The sequence below is a fragment of the Actinia tenebrosa genome, unplaced genomic scaffold (genome assembly GCF_029948245.1).
Source record: "Actinia tenebrosa isolate PJP-AT-01 unplaced genomic scaffold, QUT_ActTen_1.0 PGA_scaffold0__85_contigs__length_37466705, whole genome shotgun sequence".
In the NCBI taxonomy this organism is placed as follows: domain Eukaryota; kingdom Metazoa; phylum Cnidaria; class Anthozoa; order Actiniaria; family Actiniidae; genus Actinia; species Actinia tenebrosa.
This window is the reverse complement of record NW_028292569.1, coordinates 17,233,223-17,260,923: the sequence shown is the minus strand read 5'-3', so window position 1 is coordinate 17,260,923 and position 27,701 is coordinate 17,233,223. Positions and strand designations below refer to the sequence as shown.

General features: G+C 39.1%; 3 protein-coding genes across 5 annotated transcripts in view; 2 read left to right on the top strand and 1 right to left on the bottom strand.

Moving 5' to 3' along the window:
- The window catches only part of LOC116298487 (uncharacterized), a 39,710-nt gene extending 36,056 nt beyond the window's left edge, over nt 1-3,654 (top strand). For both annotated transcript variants that reach the window (XM_089033792.1, XM_089033787.1), the window contains exons 31-34: nt 395-631; nt 1,028-1,064; nt 1,228-1,333; nt 1,809-3,654. In XM_089033792.1, coding sequence (XP_088889918.1) covers nt 395-631; nt 1,028-1,064; nt 1,228-1,333; nt 1,809-2,340 — 912 coding nt within the window. In that variant the 3' untranslated portion in view covers nt 2,341-3,654. The remainder of the gene's footprint in view (nt 1-394; nt 632-1,027; nt 1,065-1,227; nt 1,334-1,808) is intronic.
- LOC116306181 (uncharacterized) lies at nt 3,498-7,617 on the bottom strand. Of its 2 annotated transcripts, none has more exons than XM_031716231.2 (2): nt 7,484-7,617; nt 3,498-6,935 (listed from the first exon to the last, which is right to left on the bottom strand). In XM_031716231.2, exon 2 carries the CDS (start codon nt 6,881-6,883, stop codon nt 4,145-4,147), a length of 2,739 nt encoding a protein of 912 aa, XP_031572091.2. In that variant the 5' UTR covers nt 6,884-6,935; nt 7,484-7,617; the 3' UTR covers nt 3,498-4,144. The 2 variants fall into 2 exon arrangements, with proteins under 2 accessions (XP_031572091.2, XP_031572092.2); XM_031716232.2 differs by having other exon boundaries at nt 7,488-7,617.
- Nucleotides 7,618-7,923: 306 nt separating this feature from the next.
- On the top strand, nt 7,924-26,722 carry LOC116306185 (uncharacterized). Its single transcript, XM_089033768.1, has 32 exons — nt 7,924-9,275; nt 10,005-10,083; nt 10,494-12,276; nt 12,693-12,800; nt 13,402-13,522; nt 14,005-14,075; nt 14,160-14,204; nt 14,949-15,027; nt 15,116-15,279; nt 15,926-16,033; nt 16,263-16,328; nt 16,440-16,522; nt 16,956-17,050; nt 17,845-17,876; nt 18,218-18,301; nt 18,821-18,913; nt 19,375-19,482; nt 19,848-19,981; nt 20,131-20,188; nt 20,347-20,471; nt 20,900-20,989; nt 21,396-21,505; nt 21,982-22,055; nt 22,647-22,787; nt 23,147-23,248; nt 23,758-23,826; nt 24,009-24,206; nt 24,652-24,744; nt 24,919-25,008; nt 25,186-25,364; nt 25,769-25,855; nt 26,266-26,722. Exons 1-32 carry the CDS (start codon nt 7,988-7,990, stop codon nt 26,396-26,398), a joined length of 6,090 nt encoding a protein of 2,029 aa, XP_088889894.1. The 5' UTR covers nt 7,924-7,987; the 3' UTR covers nt 26,399-26,722.
- Nucleotides 26,723-27,701: the final 979 nt, after the last annotated feature.

The following is a 27,701-nucleotide window of genomic DNA, read 5'->3' as shown; positions in this document are numbered from 1 at the left end:
TTCATTACGAAGTCATAGATTGATTTACAGAATAGGATATTGAGAAAACCCGAGCCTCTCAATTTGATTACTTTGTACCTGTGAAGGATATCCATTTTTTTATTCAAACTTTATGCATCGACAAATATCGTTTAAAAAAATGAAGAAGAGGAGGAGAGAAATTCCATTCAACTAATTCATTGCAGTGTCTGGTCTAGAGGGGGGGGGGGGGGGGGGGGGGACTAATGGACGCCCTTGCAACCTTTTCACGTCCAGGAATGCCTCGGAAATTCATACATTTACAACTGACAATATTTCTTGGAGCATTCCCAACTGTTTTAGGAACAAAACCCTGCTGAACATATTAGATAAGCAATTTAATATTTGATGTTTGTTATTAATTTTAATATTAAAGGTCTATGAAGGTCGCCCTATCCACATCCGTTGTCTTGGCAATCTTGCTCCAGTAAACCGTGAGCCAATGCACTTGAATTTCTTCGCCTTCCGTGAGAATCGTCTGTCCGTCGCCGTGAGTGCCGTGGACCCTGAACAACCTATGAACTGCAGACTGGCATTCCTTAAAGAACCCAAGAAGGACAGACAAGGAAATATACAAACTATTTGCAACCTGAATATCAACCTGTCTGAAAAGGTATGTTTATCGTCAAATCATAGATTTTGTGTGTGTGAGGCTAAAATATAGACCCCTCTCACTGAGTCCCCAGAGGAATTGTTCTGGGGGACAAAAGAATGAATTTTTTTTCGCATAAGAAAGGACGCCCTATTGTTTTGTCTCCCAGAACAATTCCTCTTGGAATCCAATGCAAGGGGTCTATACTCTTGATGAACTGCTTGGACCTAGATGGACCGTCCCTTTCTCTTATTACCGCGAAGAAACGGCATGCACGCACTGCCTCGAATGCTCATTAGGGACTGTCTGGCTGTCCGTAAATACGCGTATCTGAGTAAAACCTACTTATTAACTCTGACTGGTTAATGCAAATTACTGCTCAAATTTTTAACATCTTAATTAATCTTTGTTCAACAGGATCTCAAGAAAGATAGTGGATTAAGAAGACTACCAGGTGGGGCTGATTAACAATTTAGAATCTTGTATCACAATCCCATAAATCCGTCATTTTTCCTTTTCTTCCTACCTTCTTACAGAAAGAACATATATAGGACGAATAAGTTGTTATATGTCAAAGATTTAAGTATCGATAACACTCATTTTTGTTCTATCATCAGACTCTCTGCTCTCTCTAGTGGCCACTGAAGTAGCAAATGACTGGAAAGTTTTAGGGCGGGAACTAGGATTCAACGATGATGAACTCGATGACATTGCAGACAGCAAGTAAGTTCTAATAGGAGTTCAAATAGGCATTGTGCCCTTGGCGATATGCTCTATTTTTGCCCTATGTTGGATTTACCACGATCTGCGCCGTCGGTTATTACCCATGTTTGTTCGTATTCTTTGTTTGCACATGACATTAATGGCCGTGTTAAGAGAATTCGACAAAAGTTTCGATGTCTTTTTTGTTATATTCTCCAACATGGCGGGCATGGCTTTTGCTAGTTTACTCCCTTGAAAATAATTGCAAACAAAAAGTATCTTGCGTGAGCTTGCGCCGTGCTCGTGTACGCCTTTGGTAAGTTAGGTTTCGAGGTGATCCTGATTCGCTATTGCTATTTAATTTCTTTATTCTGATCTTTTTTTTTTTTTTTTTTTTTTTTTTTTTTAGAATTCTTATTAGAGAAACAATATGAATGATTTCAACTAAAACAACTTCTTTTTCTTTTTCTTTTTCTTTTTTTTTTTAATTTTCCAGCTCCAATGAACCTGACAAATGTGCCGAAGAGGTTCTAAAAACATGGCGTGACTCCAAAGAACCAGAACCCGATATGCCCAAGCTCGAAAACGCCCTCAAGAACATCAATCGCGACGACGTTGATTTCAAGCAACTGGCGTACAGCAGTTACTCCAAGGGTCCAGTAACAATCACCGAGACTACCATCACACGGACAGTGCCAGATGAAAGAAATGGTGATGTCCAGAACACCCACGAAAGGATCTCCGATTACTTGAACGATGACGATGAAGAAATGTCTGATGCTGCTCATACTGAAGTACGTACGGTAACAGTGACAGATGATGATGGGGGTGCCGTTACACGGACGACCACTACAACCGTAACACGAGATGGCGAGACCGTAGAGACAACGACCGACACTCGAGAGGGGGATGAAAATGACCCAGACAAAGAGAAACTCATCAAAGAAATGTTCGCTGGAGAAAAAGGAGTCATGGATTTCTTCAACGACGATGACAAGAAACCAGAAACGGATGAGACCGAGATTTAACCGTACGTTTTTGCCTCTCGTCAGTTTTTAATAGGATAGAGTTCGCCATGAATGGCACAAGCCCGGTCAATGTATTTCTAAGTTAATTAAGAATCCAAGAGTGAAAGGCTAAGGTTTGAATTAACTAAATGAGCAGGGCAAAAAGGAACTTGAACTTCTAGTCGGTGTTATGTCTTAATAATTTTAACAATTCTATTTAAAGTAAATTTTGAAAACGTGTGCTCCAGGAGTTAATATAAGCAATGATAAATAAGGCAGGAATTCATTTTTCTTTTAATCTTTTTTTCAACTATTAGGCGTAGCCTTTCGTTTCTAGCGTTTGCATTTTGATTGGTTAGTAGTGCAGTGCTTCTTATGACGCTTGTTGAAATTGTCAAAAACCTAAGACAAATATATTGAATCACTTGGTATCGATAGGACACACTGTCAATTGAATACTGTCTGGAAGTTAGTTTGCTCCGTATTTGAAGCTGTTATCTGAAATGCTGATAAATGCCAGGCACAGGGACGGTCCAATAATTTTGAAACGAGTTTCAAAATGGGCAATTTATGTTCCAAGTAGCATCCTTTAGGAAAAATCCCTCACCGGAAGGCGGAAGGCTTGTCGAGCACCCGTCTTCCCGGAATTCGCCCCTGAAGTTGAGCAGTTGAACCAATCAAAATGCTGAATTCCTTATAACTAATAATGCTCTGTAAGAGTAATGTACTAGTTATCTCAATATAGATACCCATGTGATGATGCTTTAAACATTTTTCATATCCAATATAGTTCGAATGCAAGAACTTTTGGCATAGTAAATGATAAATCCTAATAAAGGTCGAATTCTAAGTTAAAAACTCATACTTCTGCATTTGTGACTAGGAATGCTTTTTGAACCCTTTGGTACTCCAGTTTTCCTACATTCTTTTTTTACTAACTTAAGGCCGGAGTGCTTAACTAATTACTAGTGTACTAGAGTGCATACCATATATCCATGAAAAAGTAACTAACAACATTGTACAGATAAGTGCAAAGTTTTGTAGGTATGTCCTACTGAGGTTTACTGATCTTACTACATTTTTGGCAAATTTGTGCAATTTCTTACAAAATTTTTCACGGATGTATAATAGTATCAGCACTCTATTAGGAATGTCAATCAAATTGAACTTAAAAGAACCAGTGGAGTTGATCTTTATTAGTTTAAACGTAATAAAAGAAACCCTAGTGGATGTGAAAGCAAATTGCGTAGTGCCTAGGAAATAGAATGTACCTTTTAAAGTAAGGTGATGATTGTAAAACTAAACTGTACTACAAGTAAACTGGCATTTATCATTGGTTTGTCAATGACTTAATCAATCTATTAATCACTCTAGTATTTGCTTAGGGTTATGAAGGGAGTTAGGGGGATCCTGAAATATATAGTAATTATTGACTGGAAAATTGTTTAACAAAATATGTCTTAAATCACAATTTTTCGACTCTTTGCGTTGCTTGTGGAAACGAACGGCCTAAATCTATTGGGAGCGTGCGAGTCATAGTGAGGCCAGTAAGCTCCAACTAATGTCTCCATGTAATGCGGCTTTCCACACGGATTTTGTTCCACAGAGTTGTGCCTCGTAAACGAAAATTTTCAAATTTTCTTAAGATAGCATTGAGACATTATTATTTATCTTATACATAATTACTGCTAGTTGTCTAATCATTCTATCTTCCAACTTTTCCCAACCCAGCTCATGCAATAAATCACTAGAGCGACAAGTATTGATCAGCAATATTTTGCAAATTAATGAATATGATATTGATGCTAGATGTTCAGTATCTAACTCATGACGCGCTGCAGTAAACCAATCTGTCCAATATCTGAATAATCAGTTCGATAAAATACTTGCGCCGTTCCCATTGTCTTTCCACTGCACAAGAAAGGTCATTGCTCGAGTCATTCAGATATTCCTTGTATTCAAATGAAAATATATCAGTGTTATCCAAAAAGTTCAAGAAATACGGTTTCAAGTTACGGCAGCATGTTCTTGCGTGTAAGTAGCGGAAAATCTTGATGGTTAATTGCTTGACAAAGAAGTCATCACTTGATGCGCATTGATTGTGAGCACTTTCCAGAAGATCTGGCTGCTCATCCAAGACGTACAAAAGACTTGTCTTGAGCATGTAGCTTGATATTTCATCTCTTGCTCCCAATACCGCCATGCATTCGTTTTCATAACGTCTTCGTGGACATATATCGGGCTGAAGCATGATCTTCGCCAGAGCGTAGCTTCGTTTCACCGCTTGTGGAAAAGTACGAAACAGAGCAACTTCAGCAGGAGCCACAGAAATACGCAGGTAAGTGTCTTCATTGTCAAGGAAATCATCACTGAGATTCGGGTTTTGCAAAAGAAGTGCACACCCTGCTAGCTTAATATCTTCTGACAGGAGACTGAGTGAGCCAGTATCAATCAGAGATGGCCAATATGGAGGGACGTATATAGCAGGAACTATATCAACGCTAATTTCTAAGTTTTTGTACCTGCAGCCTACCCATCTTACCCCGGCATTGATTGTTGGCTTATCTGCTAGGTCCAATATTTCTTCAAAATAAAGCCTAGTATCTTTCCATGGTTCTCCCTGATGCCAAGCTATTTCGAATAGAGTTTTCATTTTATTCCTCACAAGTGCACAATCAAGCATTCTGTTGCCTTCGAAAAATTCTGAATACAATTCATAGCGTTCATTGTCTTTGAGCCTTGCCTGACAGTATCCGTCGATTTGCCGATGGTTGTCGTGAACAGCGCATAACGATGAAAAATTATCCAAATAGCAGACAAAATCGAATTCATGTGGCTGCGAAATTAAAGTGCCTTCGCTGCTGCTACCAGTGTTAAATAAAGTTGCAGCAAATCGCCAATCGAGGTTCTTAATGATGGCTAACATCTTCTCAAGTAGACATATAACTGCTTGTTTTATTTGAAGTGCTTCATCCTCCCACTTGACCATGCCATACACCGATGAATCTAAAAGTTGGGAAACGCTAGTTCTTGCATTCTCTTTGTCAATTGCTTTTGAAGCAAACGTTTCTTCAGATACATCAACGTCGTCCTCGCTACTATCGGTATCGGAGAGCGACCTCCGATTAAATTCGTTTTCTATGGCTTCGGCAAGATTGGGAAACAAAGGACATGCAGGTCGGTAATAACGGTCCCGATCTTTGACATCGGATGGTCGACGACCCATTGCATCTTCGTGAAACGGATCTGCACCTTTCGTTTCTAGGAATTCTGAAACAGTCGGAGAGCAATACCAGGCGGCAAAATGTAATGGTGTTGATCCGAAGTCATCCCTAATGTTAACATCAGCTCCATATTGGAGAAGTAAGTCTACGTCTTCAGTTCGATCGGAAAATACCCAATGATGCAGAGGAGTAAGTCCATTACTGTCTTTCGCATTAACCAGGAAATCACCTTTGTTTTCAAGGAGAATCCTCAAAATGTCGACATTGTAACCCGAGTGCAAAACTGACTCTGCCTTTACATTAGTTAGATTTAATTCGGCGCCGTTCTTTAGCAACAAATCCGCTTTTTCTGCTGAATTTATACTTATTGCCTCAAAAAGCAATGACCGACCAAGGTTGTTTTGTAAGTTCACATCTGCTCCGTACTCAATGTATTTCTCTATAACTTGTATACTGTGATGTTTGACCGCAAATGCAAACGGAGTATCTCCCCGGAGATTTTTGACGTTTAGAAGAAGTGACGGTTGGATGTGGCAATCAACGATTGTTTCAAGTACATCCAAGAAATACTTATCGAAGACGGGGACGTCAGGTAAACATGTCAAGTAATGCAGGAATGAATTCCCTTGTCGATCCTGCAGGAAAGGGTTAGCTCCTGCTTTGAGCATAAAAATACTACATCCAACCAGATTTGACAAAGCAGAGTACATCAATGCAGTCAACCCTTCCTTATTCTGCGCATCAATATTAATACTTCGTTCCATCAATAAGTGTATTCCTTTAAGCAAATCTTTGCTTGCATTTTCATCGGGAGATGTTATATTTAACAATTCGTGAACAGCACTATTTCCATTACAGTCACAGAGATGTACGTTCAACTGCGGTTCCTTACAGAGCCTTTCAAATTTGCTCATCTCTCCATACTGAGCAGCAAAGTGTAATGGGGTCTCTTGCATGTTGGTTTGTTGATTCACACTAGCACCAGCAACCAGCAAATCTTCAAAAATATCCATTGCTACAGTATTAATCGTGGCAAGATGAAGCGGTGTTTGTCCTTCGTCATCGCCCCTATTTACCTCACAATTATAACGAAGTAAGAGCCGACAAGCATCTTTATTGTTGTCTTGCACTGCCATGTGGATTGGCCAAGGGTAGTCACCAATCATGCCATTTATTCCTACGCCGCCATTTTTAACTAATGTCGCGGCAGTCTTAACATCATTCGATTTAATAGCTATTGACAATGGGTTATCCTTTAACAAATAAGGAAGAATTACGGAGAATTTGTCCCAGTCATCTTCAACACACCCAGCGGAGTTCGTGCACACAGATTCTGGCATTGTCAGCCTTGCTTATTCATGCCAACATCTATCCTGTTGTTGTTTCTTCCGTCTAGAAAAGATAAAGTACAAGGGAAATTCTATTATATTTTTCAATTTCATACTAAAGTTTTCACTTTCAGAAAAGTGTCACGGACGTTTGAATGTTGCACATCAGTTCTAGCTTTGCCCTCGAAATTTAAATAGGCAAGTGGCCCAGAAAGTCAACTACACCGAACTAACTAGAGCTAAATTAAATTTATTCTCTTAATATAAGATATTATATTGAAGTAAGCATGGTATCTTGTTCCTGATTCGAAAAATCGCAATGAAATTATCGAACTGTTAAATAAATAAAATCACTTTTATTTAAGTGTCTAGTCGTTCCAGCGCTTTCGCACTAATTGTTGACACTTCTCGCTCACACACACTACCACTACATTAAATGTACTATGCACACACAACACTCAACCCACATGTGAAAATAAAATGTGTCTCTAAATATGTTTTAGTCTTCAGTTCTTTAGGATCAGAAGCCTGAGCATTCAATCTGTTGATGACGGATGCCGAAGCGCACCCCTGCAGATTGAGCAGTTTTATTCTTATATTATATGTACTTACGTACGAGTAAATTAACATCACTGTATCTTTGGGAATTCGTGTAAGGTATGACTTATGTCTCGGACAGGGAATTTGCCCCGGGAAATTAAGACCAACGACTCACTCATAGCGAAAGTAGGAAACGTGTCAATCTGCTTTCTACGTACTAGAGGTACCCACAATACTGCTTCCTGCATTACCAGGACTCCTCGGGTTTCTGTATAAGTCTAACGCACAGCTGCTATTTTGGGAGGAGTTGGGGATGAAGGTGCAGAAGTATATCTATAGTATAAAAGTAAACTATTATATATTATGCTTATTTTTATAATGCCTGAGAATTTTGCTTTCCTTAACATAATATTACCTAAGTAAAATGGAAATCCATGTTGGGCTACCTTTGTATAAATAATGATTCCGCTGACAATTCTTTTGAAGGCTCATACAAAGTTGCAAAATATAAATACTCGCACATGTGTCAGAAAAGACTGAAGGTTTAAATAATTTGAATTAATTTTCAGGGGAAAAATGGAAAGAAATAGAAGGAAACGACCATTGCCTGTCAGGCTCAATAGCGAAGAACAGCAAAACCTGGCTTGGAGTATGACAGATTTGATGCAAAACAATGAATTTGCAATGCCAAGCACTTCGTTTCAAGCGCCAAGTTCATCGAGTCTGGAACATTTTACAGATGAAATCAAAGTAAAGCATATACCAAAGAAAAGGCAAAGATTTGTGGCTAAAAGGGAATCGAACTGTAATGAAATTGTTGAATTAAAGTTACAAAGCATTACGCCTGAATGTTGGCACTGCCATATTGGATCCTTTACGGTACACTTACAGGATTTACAAGATGGCCACTCTCCAAGTACCTTGGTTTCAGATGGTAACAAAGCCATTCCTATACCCTGTGCAAATAGGGCTGAGGTCAAAGTCACTCTAGACATGGAAAGTATCATTGATAATGAAGTGGGCAATGATTTTATAACACATGGGAGCACCTCAGCAGAAGGTTGCCTTCCCAATTCTCTAAAAACATTATCATTGAAAAGTTTCACAAGTGTCCCCTCTGATACTCTCTTGACTCTTGAAAACCTACAGAAGAAAGGGCTAGTGTCATTTGTAATAAATCCAAAGATGTCAGTTTTTGATGATAGCTGGGACATCAAAGTATGTCTCTGTGAGAAAGCCTTGTCGAAAATGAAGTTTGCCAGTGAAGATGTTATGATCAGAAGCAACGACAAATTGATACAAAACTTAATGGAATTCTTTTTCAAAGGTATATCTGATAAAAGGAATGAGAGATTCACATACTGGAGTAAAGAAACAGAGTTTACCACTCTTTATGAAACTGTAATGAGACGAAGAGAAGAAAAGGGAAAAATGAAAAGTGAAAAAATAAAGACTTTTGTTGCTGGGAACAAAACTGGTGATGAATTTTGCAAACCTGGTAAAGCTTGTACCTCTGAAATGAAGATGAATGGCCAAATACCAACAAGGATTCATGAAGATTTTGAAGCAAATTTAACTAATTGTAATGAAGGAAATGTTTATTGCAAATACAAGGATAAAATTTTGGATAGTGAAATACAATGTGAACAAAAAGCCGTCATTACAGAAGAGGAGCATGTACTACCATCAATGGAAGTACAACCAACATGTTATGAACATGAGGTTACAGGGTTTATAAATTCAAAGCTGTTGTGTGACTTTCAACATGAGCATTTAAATCCAACATTAAGGCAGTATCAGAGAAGAGCTGTACAGTGGATGATAGGCAAGGAGAATAAAAGTATTTCAAGGAAGACTGTTGAAGGTAATATTTATAGTTTTATTTCCAGTTTTTAGGAACCCTTAAGAATATTGTTTGTCTGAATTTTGGCTGTTTGAACTGGCATTGTTTTCTTAGTACAGTATCTGCCTGCAGCCTGGTATCCTGAGGTCATCCACACACATGCAAGGGATATTAGATTGTGAAACCAGTGGAAAATCAAGAGCGGGAAAAAAAATTTATTGATGGAGGGAGGAGGGAGAATTATCTTACCTTCTCTTCCCTCCTCCCTAGACCCTCTCCCCTTCCTCCTTCCCAGCCCCTCTCCCCTTCCTCCTTCCCAGTCCCTCTTCCCTTCCTACTTCCCAGTCCCTCTCCCCTTCCTCCTTCCCAGTCCCCCTCCCCTTCCTCCTTCCTAGTCCCCTTCCCCTTCCTCCTCACTTCCCGTCTCCCCAGAGTGCCACTATGGAGGCTAAGATAAAAAAGGGGCTTCCACAAGTGGCTATATTTAGGAGGCTCAAAATGGTTTTCTGGGGCATGCCCGGGCTCACAGCTTACTGTATGAAAACAAGTTACAAATACGTGGAATTAAACAAATTGTTAGACTTTCCAAAAAGTCTAACATTATCATCATCAGCCATGAGCATGCATGAGCTCAAGAAAACCATTTCGAGGCCGCCTCAAGGTATGGTCAAAGTTTGGGGGGTCGTGCTATAATAAATGGTGGACTCTTTTAACTATGGGCAAAACATTGATATTTCTTTCAAATTACAGAAAATGATCTTCATGTTCTCTGGAGAAGTTGTGTGACACTGGACAATAAAGTGATCTTCTTCAACCCATACAATGGAAGGTAAGTCAAAATACACATATATAAACAAAATATTCTGTGAACTCAAACATTTTCAATGCCCTTTTGTGAAATTGGATTTCCTAGTTCTTTTCAATCAAAATGGTTTAATCTTCTGGGCTTGGTTGTATGAAGAGTGGATATGCTATCCGATGAATAATTGTTTTCTAGTGGATAAATCCCTTGCAGCATTGACTAGTCCACTGGATAAGGATTTATCCATTGGATAGCAATATCCACCCTTCTTACAACTGGACCCTGAACCAAGCACCAAATCAATAACAAAACAGAAGACCTGCCAACATGTCACCTTGAAAGCCAGTTTTTTTTGTTTGTATTAAAGAGCTTGTAAAGTAACACCAATACAAAATCGATATCTCTAATGTTATAACATTTTATAAATGTACCTGTAGGCTAACCACTGAACATTTCAATTCTCCTGCACTACCCCCTGGAGGGATTCTTGCTGATGAAATGGGCCTGGGGAAGACTGTAGAAGTCTTAGCATGTATCTTGAATAATCCCATGCCTGGTTGTGAGATGCCAAAGAGTGGCGAGGATGAAAAGACTGTCGCTGAGTCTAAGGTCGTTCCTGTATCGAGATTAGAGCAAGCACTGGAATCTAAGTCAAAAATGCCTTCAAGAGGGAACTTATTTAATCCATCTGACTTATCTGAAAGAATTTCTCCGAAAGCAGAAACACTGTCCAAGGCGTGTGAACAAATTTTACCCCCTTTAATGTCATCATGCTCATATGCATCATGCACACCAGAATTACCTTCTACATCAGTATCTTCAGTATCTCCATGTATATCAGCAGGACCATCAGTTGCAGCAGCTCCACCATCTGTTATGTCATCCAAGCTCCCTGAAACAACACCTGCATCAATGGTACCATCAGATACGACATCAATATTACCTGCTACACCATTTACACAGTTAGTACTTTCATCCCAAGAATCAATGGCACCATCAATATTTCCTTCCACAACAACAACAACAGCATCTACGCAGTCAGTGCTTTCATCCCAAGAGTCAGTACCTTCTACATCAATGGCACCATCAGATACGACAATATTACCTTTCACACCATCAGCAACACCATCAGCAACACAATCTACAGAGTTAGTACTTTCGTCTCAAGAGCCAATACCTTCTACATCAATAACACCATCAGATACGAAATCAATATTACCTTCCACACTATCAGCAACACCATCAGCAACACAATCTACAGAGTTAGTACTTTCGTCTCAAGAGCCAATACCTTCTACATCAATAACACCATCAGATACAAAATCAATATTACCTTCCACACTATCAGCAACACCATCAGCAACACAATCTACAGAGTTAGTACTTTCGTCTCAAGAGCCAATACCTTCTACATCAATAACACCATCAGATACAAAATCAATGTTACCTTCTACACAGTCAGCAACAACACCTGTACAACTGGCAACTTCATCTACAACATTACATCCTGCATCACTAATGGCATCATCTACAACATCAACACTACCTTCAATACTTTCAACAACACCAAGTGTAGCATTATCTTCATCAACAGTGTCATCAAATCTACCTAGCACATCACAAAGAGTACCTTCCCTACTACAGTCTTCGACATCAGAAGTCCAATCTATATCATCAGTACAGTCATATTACGCATCACCCACTTCGTCTGTATGCCCAACCAAGCCAGCGCATAATCTCTCATCATCAGGAGCACATTCAAAGCAGTACTATGGAACAGAAGCATTTGAAGGAAAATCCGGAAATAAGGAGCCATTAGAGGTTGACAATGAGCTAGTACCTAAACAATTTACAGAGGGGAATCATCCTTTAAAGAATTCTGAAAACTCTACAAATGCATGTGCAAATGTTGACAAAAATGGACTGTCACCGAGCCTTAGCTTTGAACCTTTTGAACCTGTTTTGAATACCAATAATGATAACGCGGCCAAGACAGCATCGAGTACAAAGAACAATCGCCTAATATCAGCTGTTGGTACTGATTCTCCTCCAGCAATACTCCCTGTCAAGTGCATTTGTGGTAGTACTCGATCGAGTGTTGATGATGTTCTGTTAAAGTGCACTGAATGTTCAGCTGTGTCTCATGCTAGTTGTCTGGGTCATAGTGTCCCATATCAGCAAACAGAAGCCTTTTTGTGCCCCAATTGTGCTGTCAACAGGGTAAGAAAGCTAGTAAAATATAAGATGGTAAGATTGGGTAAAATATCAAGGGTTTTCATCCAGGTTTTCTGGTTTTATTTCCTATGCAAAGCTTCACCTGCTAAATTCACACACAAACACGCTAAGCTTCCATGTATTGTTCTGTTTGTTATATAAACAAAATATCAAGTATTTATTTAAAATATTTTTTTGTGCGATAAGTACAAAAACATTCAGATTGACTGACTGATAATAATACAGGTAAAAGTTTTTTATTTTATTTTTTTGGGCGTGTATTCATAGAGAAGGTCTTTCTTGGTAGCTGAAATCTCTGTAAAACTCTTAGTTAATGTAATGAATTGTATTTTGGTCCAGTTTTGCTGCCAAAAGACAACATTTAAGTTCAAGTTACATTTCCTTTTGCTTCCTAATTTCAGCCTCCCATCCATTCCCGTGCTACACTTATTATATCACCAGCAACCATTGCTTATCAATGGGTTGAAGAGATCACAAGACATACCACACCATCAGCACTGCGGGTATTGGTAAGTGCCTACTTGCCAGTATTTCTCCCCAATAGCCGTCCTTAGTGTCGTCACGCAACGCTCCCTTCCGACTAGTTAGTGGGGAGGGAGCGTTGCGTGCCGACACTTAGAACGGCTTGTGGAGAGGGAGCATTGCGTGACGACACTAAGAATGACTAGCGTGTAGGGAGTGTTGCGTGACGACAATAAGAATGAGAGTACATGGTTTGAACCCAGGTGAAGTTTGTTGTGAAGTGTGATCGTTCGGGTGAGTGTAGTCTTGAGAAAGACTGTTGTTGGTGGTGACTGACGTTTCGACAACCTGAGCGGAAGTCATCACACTGGCTCTGTCTCTGACTGTCTCTCGTTTTCTGATTGGAAACTATCTACTTGGGAACGACTAGTGTGTAGGGAGCGTTGCTTCACAACACTAAGAACGACTAGTGTGTAGGGAGCGTTGCATGACGACACTAAGAATGGCTACTGTGTAGGGAGCGTTGCGTGACGACACTAAGAACGGCTGAGGGGGAGACTAACTGGACAGTCATACATACCTAGATATCATTTTCCATGTATAAGATGAATTTTGGTCTTATTAAAACCTGATTTATCATTTGTATAGGTTTACGAAGGAGTTGCCAAGCAAGGTTTCGTGCAACCTGAGATGCTTGCTGACCATGATGTTATATTAACAACCTATGCGACGTTACGCGCTGACTTTAACCACTTGGGAACGCAGCAAGGTATCAAAAAATGATGTAGATAAATCGTTTACTCTTTTTAGAGTGTGTGTGTGTGTGGGGGGGGGGGGGGGGGGGGGGGATGAATGAATGAAATGATGGGAACACAGCAAGGTGAGAATAGAAATGATTGGAATGGGTCGTTACTGTTATAAGAATAAATGAATAAGAGGAAGGAAACAAAGCAAGATAAGAACAGAAATGGTGATGTGCGCAATCGCATATTTGTTACTCGCAAGAGCCAAGTGGGGTGGAGGTGAATGGATCGAAAAGAAGAAAAGGAGGAGGATCGTAGGAAATTAAAAAAGGTAAAAACAAAGTAGGAAAGGGAAAGAAATAGAGAAAACAAATGAGACAGCCGTAAAGCCGACTAAAGTAAGAGTATATTTCCCCCCGCATTTATAGCGCATTCAAGTTGTTTTAATTTTTTTTTTTCTTCTTTCTAATATTCATCTTTTGTTTTCTTTCTTATTTCGATTTTCCAGGCAGGTCATTGAGATATCAGAAAAGATACATGGCTCTGCCAAGTCCACTGACAGCCATCAAGTTTTGGAGGGTGAGTACAGCAGGCTTTCATCAGCTTTTCTAGTATCTGTTAAATTATTGGTACTTAGTAATGTATTGGTTTCGTTATTTATAGATTTGTCTAGATGAAGCTCAGATGGTGGAGAGTACGACTGCAAAGGTGATGAGTGTATTTTTTTAGCTCACAACATTTAGCGTGGAGTTAGACATATCAACGTTACTGAGTTTGATTTTTAAAAGCATTTAAAAAAAAAGATACTCAGTCAAGACTAAGTATCTCGCAGCACAAATTTTGCTTTGAAAGAAAGGAAAAGAGATAAGGAGAAAAAAGAAGAGAAGTGATGGGAGAGGGCAGGAGTAGGGATCAAAGAAAGAGGAGACGAAAAGTTGAATTATAAGTTCTATTATAAAATGACTATAATTGATCTAAAGAAGAGATAACTAGCTAAAAACTAGTGTGAGCTGCGACGGTTTTTCTATTGAAACAGTAATGATAAAAAGGTAAATTATACACCGCGAAAAGATGAAAGAACTTATTGACGTTTCGGACGCTAGTCCTTCGTCGGAGTAAAATTATCTTATTAATCTAGCTTTCTGATTGGTCGGAGTCGCATGCATTAGTTATGAGAGTACACTAAGCTACTCTAATTTTTATTTTATATTTAAAAAATAATTCCTTGCTGTGTTGTGTGCAGTCATAAAGCCAGGGGAATGAAAAAAACACTCGTGAAATATTGAGCAGCAGTCTGTTACCTATCGTGATTCTCCTAAACACTCCTCGAGTGTTCTGCCAATCCCCGCGTGCTTTATGACTGCACAAAGCACGCGCGCGCGTTTTCTATTTCTTCAACACAATTACAATATATTATATCTCAAATTTGAGCTTTATGTACTCTGTTATTAGGCAGCTGAGATGGCGTTACGTTTAGACTGCGTCAATCGATGGTGCGTTACCGGAACACCAATTCAGAAAGGATTGGAAGGTAAAGATTGGAAAACCACTTTTGCTCACGATATATCAATCAGGGCCTCTTGGAAGAGTTTTATAATTGATTCGTAATTATTTTGCAGATCTTTACGGTCTTCTTCTGTTCCTTGGAGTGTTTCCATACTGTCAAAAAATATGGTGGAATAGGCTCTTGTACGAGCCGTACCTAAGAGGAAACAAGGAACCAATGTTTGACGCCCTTGCGGACATCCTGTGGAGAACCGCAAAGAAAAACGTGCTTGACGAAGTAAGGCGGATAGATGTTGTATTTTTATGTTGAATTAGCGTAGCACAACTAGAGCGGATTTCGTCAAATTCGTGGTCGTACTGTAGCCGCGCACTTTCTTACTGTAGCCGTAACTGCGCGTCGTGGTTGAACAATAAGTCAACAGGAAGCCATTTCAATGTTATAGAATGTCGTACTGTTTTCATGGTGTAAGAAAGTACCGTATTTGTCCCACTCGTACGTAAACTACTCATCATAATCTCCACGACAATGAGTGTAGTCTTGAGAAAGACTGTTGTTAGTGGTGACTGGTGTTTCGACAACCAGAGCGGAACTCATCTCTAGAGTCCAGTGAGAAAACTTTCTTTGCTTTTTTTCATCAAGACTACACTCACACGGAAGATCACATTCACAACAAATAATTGTTTTCAATTAGTTTCACTGTTTCAATGTGACCGTCATAGTGACAGCAATCCATGTTTTATATGACCCTCCATTTAATCAATACTATTTTTTTTTCAAATTCCAAATGGTTCAATATAAAATTGATAGTTCACTGCATGCAACGATCAAAATTCTATCTATAATAATAATAAAAACTATCCTTATTCTCTTTGTTACTGGTAATACTTCTTTCTGTTAATTCTGATCTTGGATTTTCCCCTAGATTCATTTACCAAGCCAGACAGAAATTGTTGTTCGCCTAAACTTCACGCCTGTTGAGGAACACTTTTACCGCAGACAGCATGAGGAATGCTCTGCTTCAATACATGTGGTGAGGAATAGTCGCTTAACTCATACCTCCTGCTCCTATTCTATTGTATTTTATCAGTTCCATTTGCATTGCGTTTCATTTCTGTTCTTTAGCGTCACTTCCCTTCCCTTCCCTTCCCTTCCCTTCCCTTCCCTTCCCTTTCCTTCCTTGGTAAAATAATTTACCGCCACGCCCATACTACTGCCATCATCATTACCACTAAACAATGTTTTTTGACTATTCGTTTCAGATGCTGAAACGCTTCGGGTCTCAAGACGTTAAGCTAAACAGTTTAGATAGGAATACAGTTCACAGGGTAAGATTTAGTAAAGTCTCCCTTCCTTTTGTGCACTAGATATGTCATACACAAATATATATTCGTACCTTGTATCGCCGTAAAATGAATTTTTTTTTCATTCGCTCCTAGATGCTGATCCCGTTGCTAAGGTTAAGACAAGCCTGTTGCCATCCACAAGTGGTCAGAGGAGGTTTTTTATCCATGCAGAAAAGGTAGGTGTATGTTTGCCAGACAAAAATACTCGCCTAATTCATAAGTATCAGTTGTCGTGGTAGTATTGCTAATGTTGTTATCGTTGTTAACTAACAAAATTGTACAAATTTATTGCAAAGTTTTGCAGTTCAACGGTCTACTGAGGTCTGCTGAAATTACTAATTTGTGCAATTTTTTTTTGTGCAAACTCTTCACGGGTATATGGTATCCACTCTACTGCTGCTTTTGTATTTGTGGTTGCTTTGCTGTGGCATTTGTTCAAGATATATTAGTTTGTTCATGTTTTGGTGTTGGTGTTGCTGTTGCTGTTGTTGTTGCAGTTGTAGTCTTCATTCTTATTGTTGCTCTACCTGCTGTTTTAGCTGGTGTTATCCTGGAAGCTGTATATATAAATATCATGGATACTTGTGTTTTTTGTTTTACTTTACATAGTACTATGACAATGGATCAGCTCCTAGAGGTTCTTATAACAAGAGCCAAGCTTGAATGTGAAGAGGCACACAGACAACTCCTTTTCGCCATTAATGGTTAGTCATGAGTGATTATGCTAAAAACGGAGCTAGTATAGAATACTCTTCCCAACTAAACAGGACCGTAACCAGAACTTTTACAGGGAGGGTGCACATCGAATAAAATCGGACCATTGATCGTTTTTTTTAAGAAAGCAAAGCCAAAAAAAAAGGTAACCAAAAGCAAGCAGAACCAAAAAAAAAAAAAAAGGAGATGGATGAGCGGACCTTAAGCTTTTATGGGGGGGTGCACGTGCACCCTGTGCTTCCCCTGGTTACGGCCCTGCTAAAGTTGCTTCTTTTGATTGTTCTTTTCGGATGGAGTGGGGGGGGGGGGGGGGGGGGGAATGGAGGAGAGGGAGACCCGGAGAACCCAGAGAAATACTAAAATGGTCTTGGAGCACAGGAAAGAAATAACAGTGATCAATAAGCCATTCCGGGGTGGACAAAAACAAACTGGGTCGAGTTGCCATTGCAGTGCTTGTGAGGACCATTTTAGGGAACGAAAAGATTCCATCTTGGAAATATGTCCCCTAAAACAGTCCCACGATGCACTGGAATGCCAACTCGACCCAGGTTTTACCTCATCCTCGGAATGGATAATACTTGCATGATGGCAGGTTCAGGGATAGTACTCACGAACAGAGTGGTTAGTAGAGGGTGCACTACCCTAAATCTTTCTTAAGAAAAAATGTCGAATTTTAGAGACTTTTTTTAAAAGAACTATTTTTGATAGTAGAAAATTATTATCGGTGATGTGTGAGCTTTACCCCAAAGATTTATTTTTATTTTTTATTCATTTTCCCCCCCAGGTTTGGCTGGAATACATGCCATCAAAGAAGAGGTACCGTAAACATTTTCAGTATTACGATCTGCTTTATACTTCCAAAGGCAACTACAAAAGAGTTAAGACACACCAATAATTAGACTCAATTATGGATTTAAAATGTTATTTTAACTTTTTGTATCAGTTGAAAAACTGAACAAAAATTGAATAAAGAAAAAAGAAAGAAACTGAATTTCCCATCGATTAGTTTCTACTACCAAGGATTTGATCAAGACATAATGATGTTACCCGTGAAAAGCCTTGGTAAGGATACTCCAGTGTTTAACCGCACCGATTGGTGTCCTCTATGTCCCCGTTACAATCATGTGGAAATGTTTTGTGCATTTTTTTTATTAAAGTGGCCTGAAGCAGTGGAACTATATCGCGCGTCAATGCGATCGTGGATGGAACATGAAGACAAGTTCAGAACAGATGCTTTACAGGTAATGCATTCATCTCTCAGTAATCCAGATTCGAGTTCTCTGTTGCTCAGGCTTAGACTCGAATATTGTACTGAGAATATTGTTGTGTTCTAGTGAAGGTCCGTCGAATTTCCAAGAGTTTGTGTAGTTTAAGTTGTGCCGCATTCTTTACTTTACCGTTGGTATTTGTGAATATTTAGACACTGATACAAGGCTAACCCTGAGTAAATGAGTCTGTAATCAAGGAACACAGCAGTATTTTTAAACTCAAAAAAAGGTCTGTCATTCCAAAACGTCGTTTGGACTTCATGTTCGTCGTGATTATAGATGGCTGCGCAAACGTGAGAAAAATTCTAGAATTTCATCTTGGAGCGCTTTTTAATTTTCTGAAACCCAGACAACTCTAAACGCGGCCAATTGGTAGCAGTCTGAGTTAAAAATTATTTGGATGACGGAAGCCAAAAACCTTGCGTCAGAAAGTCGTGAAGGTCACGGAAACAAGAAACACCATCTAACTTTATAAATGATTCTCCTTTAAAGAAACTGCATACACTGCACAACCTGTCAGACCTGCTGTCAGCCGGGCACCCAGGATGTTCTCATACCCTGAGGGATGACAAGTTGAAAGATGAGGTGAGTGATGACTTTTGTGCATTACCCCTCCTACGGGTTTACCAGCAAGTTCTTTACTTAAGTATGAAATTTACTTCATTGGCGGTATCCTAGAGGGAGCCACCATCTTTGAAACCGAATTGGACTGTAAAATATGGAGTTGTTTTATACGAGTGCCAATCCAAATTTGATCAGGAGCAGAGGAATGCAGAGAAGTTCTTTTTTAAAAACAAAAATTTAGAAGTGGGAAATCTCGCCAACGCTTTCAGTATAGATGCTTCTCTCCGCTCTATTTTTGTTTTAAACCTTTTCCGAGTTCGATGAATGGAATGCTGTCTAGATTGGGTACAAACAACACCGATATAAGAAGTGAAAAACAACAGATGTTTGTACCTAATCTAGACCACAACGCACTATGTTTGCTATCTCAGAAAAAAAGTAAGTTGAGAAACAACTAGACCGATGTGCCACTCTTTTCGCAGGCTGAAGAACTGGTGAAGCAGTACATGACAAAACCAAACACTCAAGTTCAGGCTGCGCTAGACCACCTGGCAGTTGCTCAAACGAATATCGAAGAGTTATTGAAAAAGGTAAATGGCATACAATAAATTGATATTCAGATAGAGAAGAATCCGTAAGAGTGGAAAAAAACTGACGCACTTAATCGTATACAACACCTCACACACAGGAGCAAAATCCCCGGCGAAAATTGGGCCCGGTTGTACGAAGGGTGGATAGCGCTATCCGACGGATAAATCATAACCAGTGAATAAATTCCATGGATAACAGCATGGACTTATCCACTGGATCATGATTTATCCATTGGATAGCGCCATCCACCCTTCGTACATCTGAGCCCTGAAGTCCATTATGAAGACCGGTGCATTTCAACTTATCTGGGACGATATAATTCTCTGCTGCGAGAAATAGTATATATTTTATTTGATGATACTAGGTTCAGTTCCAGACTCCCTGGTGGCTACTTGCGGCAGACAGTGTGCATTCCAGTGGTCTGGGACATGAGTTGATTAATCGGGTGAAAGAGGAACTATCGGCAGTGTCTACAGATCATAGCAGCATCCTCAACAGGTTTGTCAGTCCTTAGTAAGAACTTTATCCGTTTGTGTGTGTGTGTGTGTGTGTGTGTGTGTGTGTGTGTGTGTGTGTGTGTGTGTGTGTACAAAACAAGAGTGTGAGAAGAGAAAAGAATAATTTTATATTTCTGTTGTTATTCACAGTTTTACTGACATTCATGGTCTAGGATTCACAGTGACTACAAAGCTAGACGTAGTTGAGGTATGCAATTCATCTCTTGCGCAATCAAACCTGCTCAAACTTCGGTTCAGTTGCGTTGCAAGCTTCCCTCGAAAAACGCACTCAAAGCCAGAAAATGTTTTTTTAGATAGACTTAACTATCTTTTGTCAAAGCATAAAAAATAAATGTTTTCTTTCAGTCAACGCACAGCACTTTGGTGCAGGCCCTTGATCAACTTCGTTCATATCCTACGCCTGAGATGGTTCATGCTACTGCTGTCTGTTGTTTGAGATCAAGACCACACAGAACTAGTCAAGCAACAAGGTACGTTTACTGCTTATCATTTTTTCTGCGTCTCATTTTTAACAGAGATAATTTTTTTATGAGAAGGAGAACAAAATTGGCACTAAATCCACCGTCAAATCGATGTTTTTTTATTCATTTCTCGGAACACAATGTAAACTACTGCGGTCCGGTTGTACGAAGGGTTAATCAAACTATCCAACGAATAAATCAGTGGATGAATCTATTGAATAACAGCGTCAGATAGCACTATCCACCCTTCTTACAACCGAGCCCTGGATTCCAAATAATTGTGTATATCCAATAAAGTCATTATTATTGTTTGGTTCAGAATGGGAGCCAAGTAGGGGATGGGTTATAGAGAGCAAAACTTCAATGAAAGGGGGAATTGGCCATAACCACAACATTTAATCTGCTCAAGCATTTTTCGTGGTGAATCTCAATTGCAGGTGCAAGTTCTGCGAGGTAGATGATATCTTTACGGAATACGAGTCAAGATTATTCGGTCATCAGGGAATGAAAGGCATCATTGAAGAGGAGTGAGTTAAACATCTGTTCTCTACGTTAATTTACTTGTTCATTTTGTGCACTCTTTATACAATTGTTCCTTAGGTCCCTATACATTGGAATCCCCTCGTCAGATAATAACTGTACAGGATGGTCTTCAGTAAAAGGAAGACTTCGGTCACTTTTGCTTTGGTCTTTTTTGCTTTGGTCACTTTGGCTAGTACTAATGGTCTTCTTCTATTTCCTCCTTCTTCTCCAACCCTACAATATCAACAAAATCTTCTTTGTCATCTTTCTTCATCATCGATATGAAAGATGAAATACTTTCTTCTGATCAGAAGGGAAGGGAGGGGGGTAGAAGTCTTTTTATTTTATTTTTGGATTTTTTGAAATGTAAGTACGTTAACATACTTTTCTCTTTCCATCGATTTTCCACAGTGACGCAAGCAATATTGACTGGCATCGTCATGGCAACACAGGTGGTCTTCGGGCGGAAACGGAAGCAGAGAAAGTACTCAAGACACTTTTTGCTTTTATCAAATCTCATCGTAAGTGTTTATCATATTATTGGTTATTCTTCAACTTCACAATCTTCCTCCCATTAATAAATCAGGGAGAGTAAAGCAAGTGTATAAAACAAATATATGTTTCAAAAGTAAAATATTTAAAAAATGTGCATACATCAGTTTCTCCTTAAGAGTCATCGCCGTTGACTTACTGGCACGCCTATGACATCCTTTGTCAACAATGATCTTATAATTGCTGGGTTTCTGGATGTAAAATGTTCATCAGCTGAACCACCAATTTGCAATAGAATAGTTTCTAGTTGACAGCACATGGTGGTCAGTAGTTGACAAAAATTTGTAGCAGATAATTCGTTCCAGTACTTTTATCAGCTGATACTAGCAATTGCAGCAGTTAAATATGCATTAATATAAGGACCAACACTTGCGAAACTTAACTATATGGTTTGCCAATCTTGGTTCAAAAGTGCATTCGATTTTCAACAATTTTTATTGTGCAGGTCTCGTCCCTTCTGTTCACCAAAATGCTCGCAATCATCTGACATTCATGGAAGCACGAAGGAAGGAATTTAAAGTAAAAAGGCTTTGCTTGATCGTTTATTTCATCTAAACCCATTCGTTTGTCCTTCATCCCTCCCACCCCCTTCCCCTCCCTCCATTTGTCCTCCTACATCTGTCACCCATCTTTGTATGTTTTGTTTTAGCTTCACGCTGGGCTCACCCTTAGTTACATTACTTACTTACATTACTTACTTACTTACTTACTTACTTACTTGCTTGCCTGCTTGCTTGCTTGCTTGCTTGCTTGCTTGCTTGCTTGCTTGCTTGCTTGCTTGCTTGCTTGCTTGCTTGCTTGCTTGCTTGCTTGCTTGCTTGCTTGCTTGCTTGCTTGCTTGCTTGCTTGCTTGCTTGCTTGCTTGCTTGCTTGCTTGCTTGCTTGCTTGCTTGCTTGCTTGCTTGCTTGCTTGCTTGCTTGCTTGCTTGCTTGCTTGCTTGCTTGCTTGCTTGCTTGCTTGCTTGCTTGCTTGCTTGCTTGCTTGCTTGCTTGCTTGCTTGCTTGCTTGCTTGCTTGCTTGCTTGCTTGCTTGCTTGCTTGCTTGCTTGCTTGCTTGCTTGCATAACTATGTACAAAGATTTCACTTTATTCCTATTTTCTTGATATCAGTTTCTTCGTAGTGTCTGGTTCGCGTCACGAGAGAGGGTGTCTTCTCTAGATGAGTTAGAAATGTGTACAACAAAACTACGCTTAGCTTTACCAGGAGAAACTGTGAACGAGGATGAAAAGCATGTTATTCAGCAAGGAGAGGTATGTTTTTAATATATTGAAGTAGGAATAACCTTCATAAGATGTTGCTGGTTTTCATAGCGCTTTAGTGGTCATTAGACCTCCATATTATGTCTCCTCGTGCACAACCGTTAAACAAAAAAATGATAATCTAGGAAAGGATTCGTGGTCTAAAAATAGCAAAAACGTCATGCACAAGGTAAAAAGGTATACGTAACAAAAGATTCGTAATTCGTCTCTTTTTTTGTATCCTTCAATTTGGCTGCCATATCTTTTGTTCTTTCACTACCCATGAAAACCAGCAATTGACCTCACAAAAAGGTTTAACCTGGAAAATTAATAAAGTGCTAAGCATATTATCTTTATTTACATGTTCTTAGGTTGAACAGCAGAAACTGAAGTTCATATCAGACCGTGTTATTGCTCGCACTGAGCTGAGAAAGAAGCTTGGGCAGTATCTTTACCTGACTAACCTTGCGAAGGTAAGTGGCTTATTTTTTTATCTATCTTAGTGGATGAACCAAGGGAGATTTACTGGCTCTTCATTAATTCACCTTCTTACCCAGGAACCTCTCAACTGAGAAATAGCATCTCACTCAACGAAACGTTTATCGGTAAAAACTAATACGGCTTTGGCGCATTTAGCAGTTTTATGGCGAAGCCTCGAATTCAGTAATTCCGGTTGTGTTCCGGATATCCTGCTGTGTGAATGAACATATTTTCGTCAGTCGCGGTCACGTTACCTCATTGTACGCTAATTGGAAAAGGTTTTGCCATTGATCACTAATTTCCCTAACCTGAGTATCAGGCTCTCTTGGTTTTCTGGAATACTAAAGATCTAGCCTAGTAAATTACTCTGCCGTGCTAAATTCTATTACTTTTACTAGCCCATTGCCTAAAATCGTCATTGAGCACTGAGAAGTTTAACTAAGGTGAAAAACCCTATTCATGTCTCGTACATGATTATAGTTGTCCATGTTTTTTTTTACAGAGCCAGAAGTTCAACAAAGGCGAAAACCCCGATTCATGCCCCGTCTGCACGAAAAACCTAGGGAAAGAGGTGAGCTATCAGCATATATGACTAGAGACGTTCCTCTACGTATTCATTAGAAGAATTCAGTGATTCAGTGAAGTGATTGTGGCATAACATTTGCAGCTCAGCAAAGAAAATTTGGGACGATTCATGGGAGGTTGATTTGTGAAAATGCATCCTTCATCTTCTAGAGTTTTTTTTCTTTTCAGTGGAGTGTTTTTTCATGTGGTCATTGCTACTGCTGTCAATGTGTCTGGGTGCTCTTACGTCAAGCAGGAATTGGTCCCAGAAACAGGGATGTCAATATCAAGTGCCCTATTTGTCGTTTTCCGACTTTAGCTCGTGAGATATCTTACGTATGCACAGGGAAAGAGAATAACCATGCTGACAAGAATGTTCTTGTCAAGGTACGTCAGTATCTGATAAATCCTAGCAACAGCTAGACTTTCAAAAAGTCCACCACGCAGTCGCTCGCTCGCTGCACTCAACAAATTCTCGCTTCGCTCGACAAAAAAAGCTCTCGAGAGAGCCAAGATCGACTTGAAGCAAGTCTAAGCAACGGCATACGGTTCAGAAGCGGAAATTTTTATATTGCAATTAATTGGCTATAGATGTTGCGATTTCCCTGCCTCAAAACTTGTGCTTGTATCATTGTTTTCTTTTGCATTTTGGCGTAATTTTGATACAAAATTATATAAATTAGTCACTGGATAAATTAGACAATGGAGTTGAATAAAAGGTTGTTGGTATCAAATAATTCACAGACATCTCAAAGTGTTAAACTATCAGTTATTAATAACGGCTTAACGTTTTGAAATCTAATCCCTATTTTTTTTTTTTTTTTTTCTTCAGGGAAGCCATTCGACCAAGGTAGAAGCCGTCGTCCGTGCACTTCTAAAGATTAAAGCTGAGGATGGAACAGCCAAGTGTCTCGTTTTTTCCACAGTAAGCTATCTACGTTACCTGGGTTCCAGAAGCACTCTCGTTTCATTCACTGCTCAGCTGAGTCTCCTGATCATGGGTACCTGAGCGAGAATTGCTTTGACTCCCAGGCTGCTTTAAGACTTTTTGACTCATTTTGTGATGTACTTCTCTCTTTTTTTTTTTTTTTTGCTCTAGTGGCAAGATGTTCTAGAACTCATCGGAAAAGCACTTCAAGAGAATGACATCAATTTTCGACACATTACATGTGGTGGAAAACGCTTTCAGGTACAGAAGCAAAATATGACAAATGATATGCTATTTGCTTTTAAAATAACCCCTCCCCTCTCTCCCCCTTGTCACGTCCTCTCCAGTCTTTCTAGAACTAGAATGTTATTTAATGTAAGTCTAGATTGGATTTTGTGTTTCCCTCGTTTTTTAAATGTTTTTCGATAACAATTCCAGACCGATCTGCATGTGTTCAAAGAAGATCCCGATGTTCCTGTTTTGTTGCTTCCCTTGCAATCCGGTTCAAATGGGCTCAATATTATCGAAGCAACTCATGTGCTGTTGGTGGAACCTGCTTTGAACCCTGCACACGAGCTGCAAGCAGTGGGACGGGTCCATCGTATTGGACAGACTAGGTGATTCTTTATAATAAACATAATGCTTTACCTGTAATTTTTTGAATGCAAGGATAGCTAGAGAAAATGCAATTGCTGGTTTGTAATCATCCACAAAATAGAATCAGAAAACAATGGCATGGCTACCATGTTGGTGGTATTAGCAAAAAAAGGCAATTGCATATCTTTTTTAAGTGGCACCATGAATACCTCCAACATGGCGGCGCTGATGCAAATGGCACTAAATGGTATTAACAAAAGGCAATTAAATATCTCTCGGAAATGGCACCATGAATTACCCCCAACATGGCAGCACTGATGTAACTTGCAAGCGAAGAATAATTTAGGGAGGGAACGATGGAAAATGAAGGAAGAGAACCAGAATTTCACCTTATCATAATAATTTATTTTTAAACCTACTTCAGGCCCACTTTCGTCCATCGTTTCATTATTAACAATACCGTGGAATCCAGAATGCACTCACTACTGAATGGCAAGTCCAGGGATGTAAGGTAAGGCGTAATTTTGCATTATTTTGTACTTTATAGCGCATATAAGCCCTAAATTCAATACTTAATTCTACGTGAAAAGAATGGTTGAATGGAAAAATATTTGAACGTTTATACATCCCATTATGTTAAGGACTGTGACAAAATTTATGCCATATTTCAGTGTATTTAATATAACTAGCAATACCAAATGCTGGCCATTATGAGAACTAAAAATCTTCATAACTTAAAGGTGCAACACTCGTATCAAGAAAATAGTTCACCATTCAGTTATTCGCTACATGTAGCATCGATACTGAAAGTAATGAAATAGAGCTTATATGCACTTTACTCATCCTTATCCAGCAAATGGGCACTTTTTGGACGTTTGAATGGCTATATGTACAATTATTCCTTTTCTTCTGATCCAATAGGACAGGAAGTAAGGACACAGAAAACTCAGCACTGACATTAGCAGGCTTGACTTTGTTATTCAAAGAAGGAAACGATTCCAACCAAATAGAGGTTGATTCAGATGGGCAAGAAGATATCGAGATGATCACGTGATCTGGTTATCACAAGACTGGTATTGTGCATGATGTTAGCTAGATATACTGTGAAAGTTAACCAATTGTCACATGAATTCTCATTATTATTTATTCATTGCTATTGATAAAACAGTTATATATCGTAGCTTTTTCTTTGAGATTTTCAAATGCGAAAGTCACTCATGATTGTGACACGACTGGTATTGTTGCAGTATGCCATATTGGGTTTATATCAGAGCCTTGGGAATAGGGATCATGACAGATTGTCATACGACTGCCTTATTTATTTATTGTTAATGTTAAAGTAGTAAAAGTTCTTCCTGTTTCAGTTTTCGATATAGAATTGAGGACATTGTTATAACTTAACAAACATTTTACATCATACATAATTCAAAGACAAATACAGTCCATACCAGTGCAAGAATGCTTTTTTGTTGATACAGCGAAAAGTGAAAACTTGGCTTCTTGAGACACCACATTATTATTGCACTTAATAACACTAAACGAGTAACTGATATGAAACTTAAAGTATCGAAAATGTTTTGGTGTCCAATAAAGATTAAAAATAAAAAATAAAAAAGATTAAAAGATATTAAAAAAGATTAAACATTAAAACAATTTTCAAATTAGTAAAGATTTTTTTTCTCTTTCTCTGTAATAAACCATGTTTTGAAACAGCTTGCAACCGTTGCTTACCGGCTTTGTTATTGAAATAACTAACAAGAAAGTAAATGAATTTTTTCGTGCCACAGAAAATAGAACTATGCCAAGCACTATAACTTATCTATATTTCTATATCTTGTATTTCATAAGTGCTACGCGGTCCACATATTCTCATCTTTGCATCATAATTACCGCGACCTAACATCTATTTCACCCCGGCCTGCTCTCAGTCTGACCTCTAGCTCAGCTGGTAGGGCATCGGTAGTACAATTCCGAAGGTGATGGGCTCGATTCCCAGCGAGGTCGGAAATTAATTTTTCCGAATTTATTTCCAAGGGTCTTTCGCCCGGAATAACCTCGTTCCCAAGCACTATAACTTATCTATATTTCTATATCTTGTATTTCATAAGTGCTACGCGGTCCACATGTTCTCATCTATGATATATGTATTTATTTTTGGAAGCAAATAATAATTAGATCTTATTAACCGAGCGGGAGGTCTGTACGGGATAATCTTGACCGAGGTCTGTACCCGACCGAGGTCAAGATTATCCCGTACAGACCGACAAATATCCCGTACAGACCGACCAAGGTCGGTTGATAAGAGTTTTATTGTATGACCACTTTTCATTGAAAAGGACAAAATGTTTTCGCCGTAA

Bases quoted from the DNA above. Each gene is read 5' to 3' on its own strand.
- LOC116306185 (XM_089033768.1), top strand. From the start codon at position 7,988: ATGGAAAGAAATAGAAGGAAACGACCATTGCCTGTCAGGCTCAATAGC. The intron at 14,205-14,948 runs GTGATGAGTGTA...CTCTGTTATTAG, and splicing joins TGGAGAGTACGACTGCAAAG to GCAGCTGAGATGGCGTTACG. The intron at 23,249-23,757 runs GTAAGTGGCTTA...TTTTTTTTACAG, and splicing joins ACCTGACTAACCTTGCGAAG to AGCCAGAAGTTCAACAAAGG.
- LOC116306181 (XM_031716231.2), bottom strand. From the start codon at position 6,883: ATGCCAGAATCTGTGTGCACGAACTCCGCTGGGTGTGTTGAAGATGAC.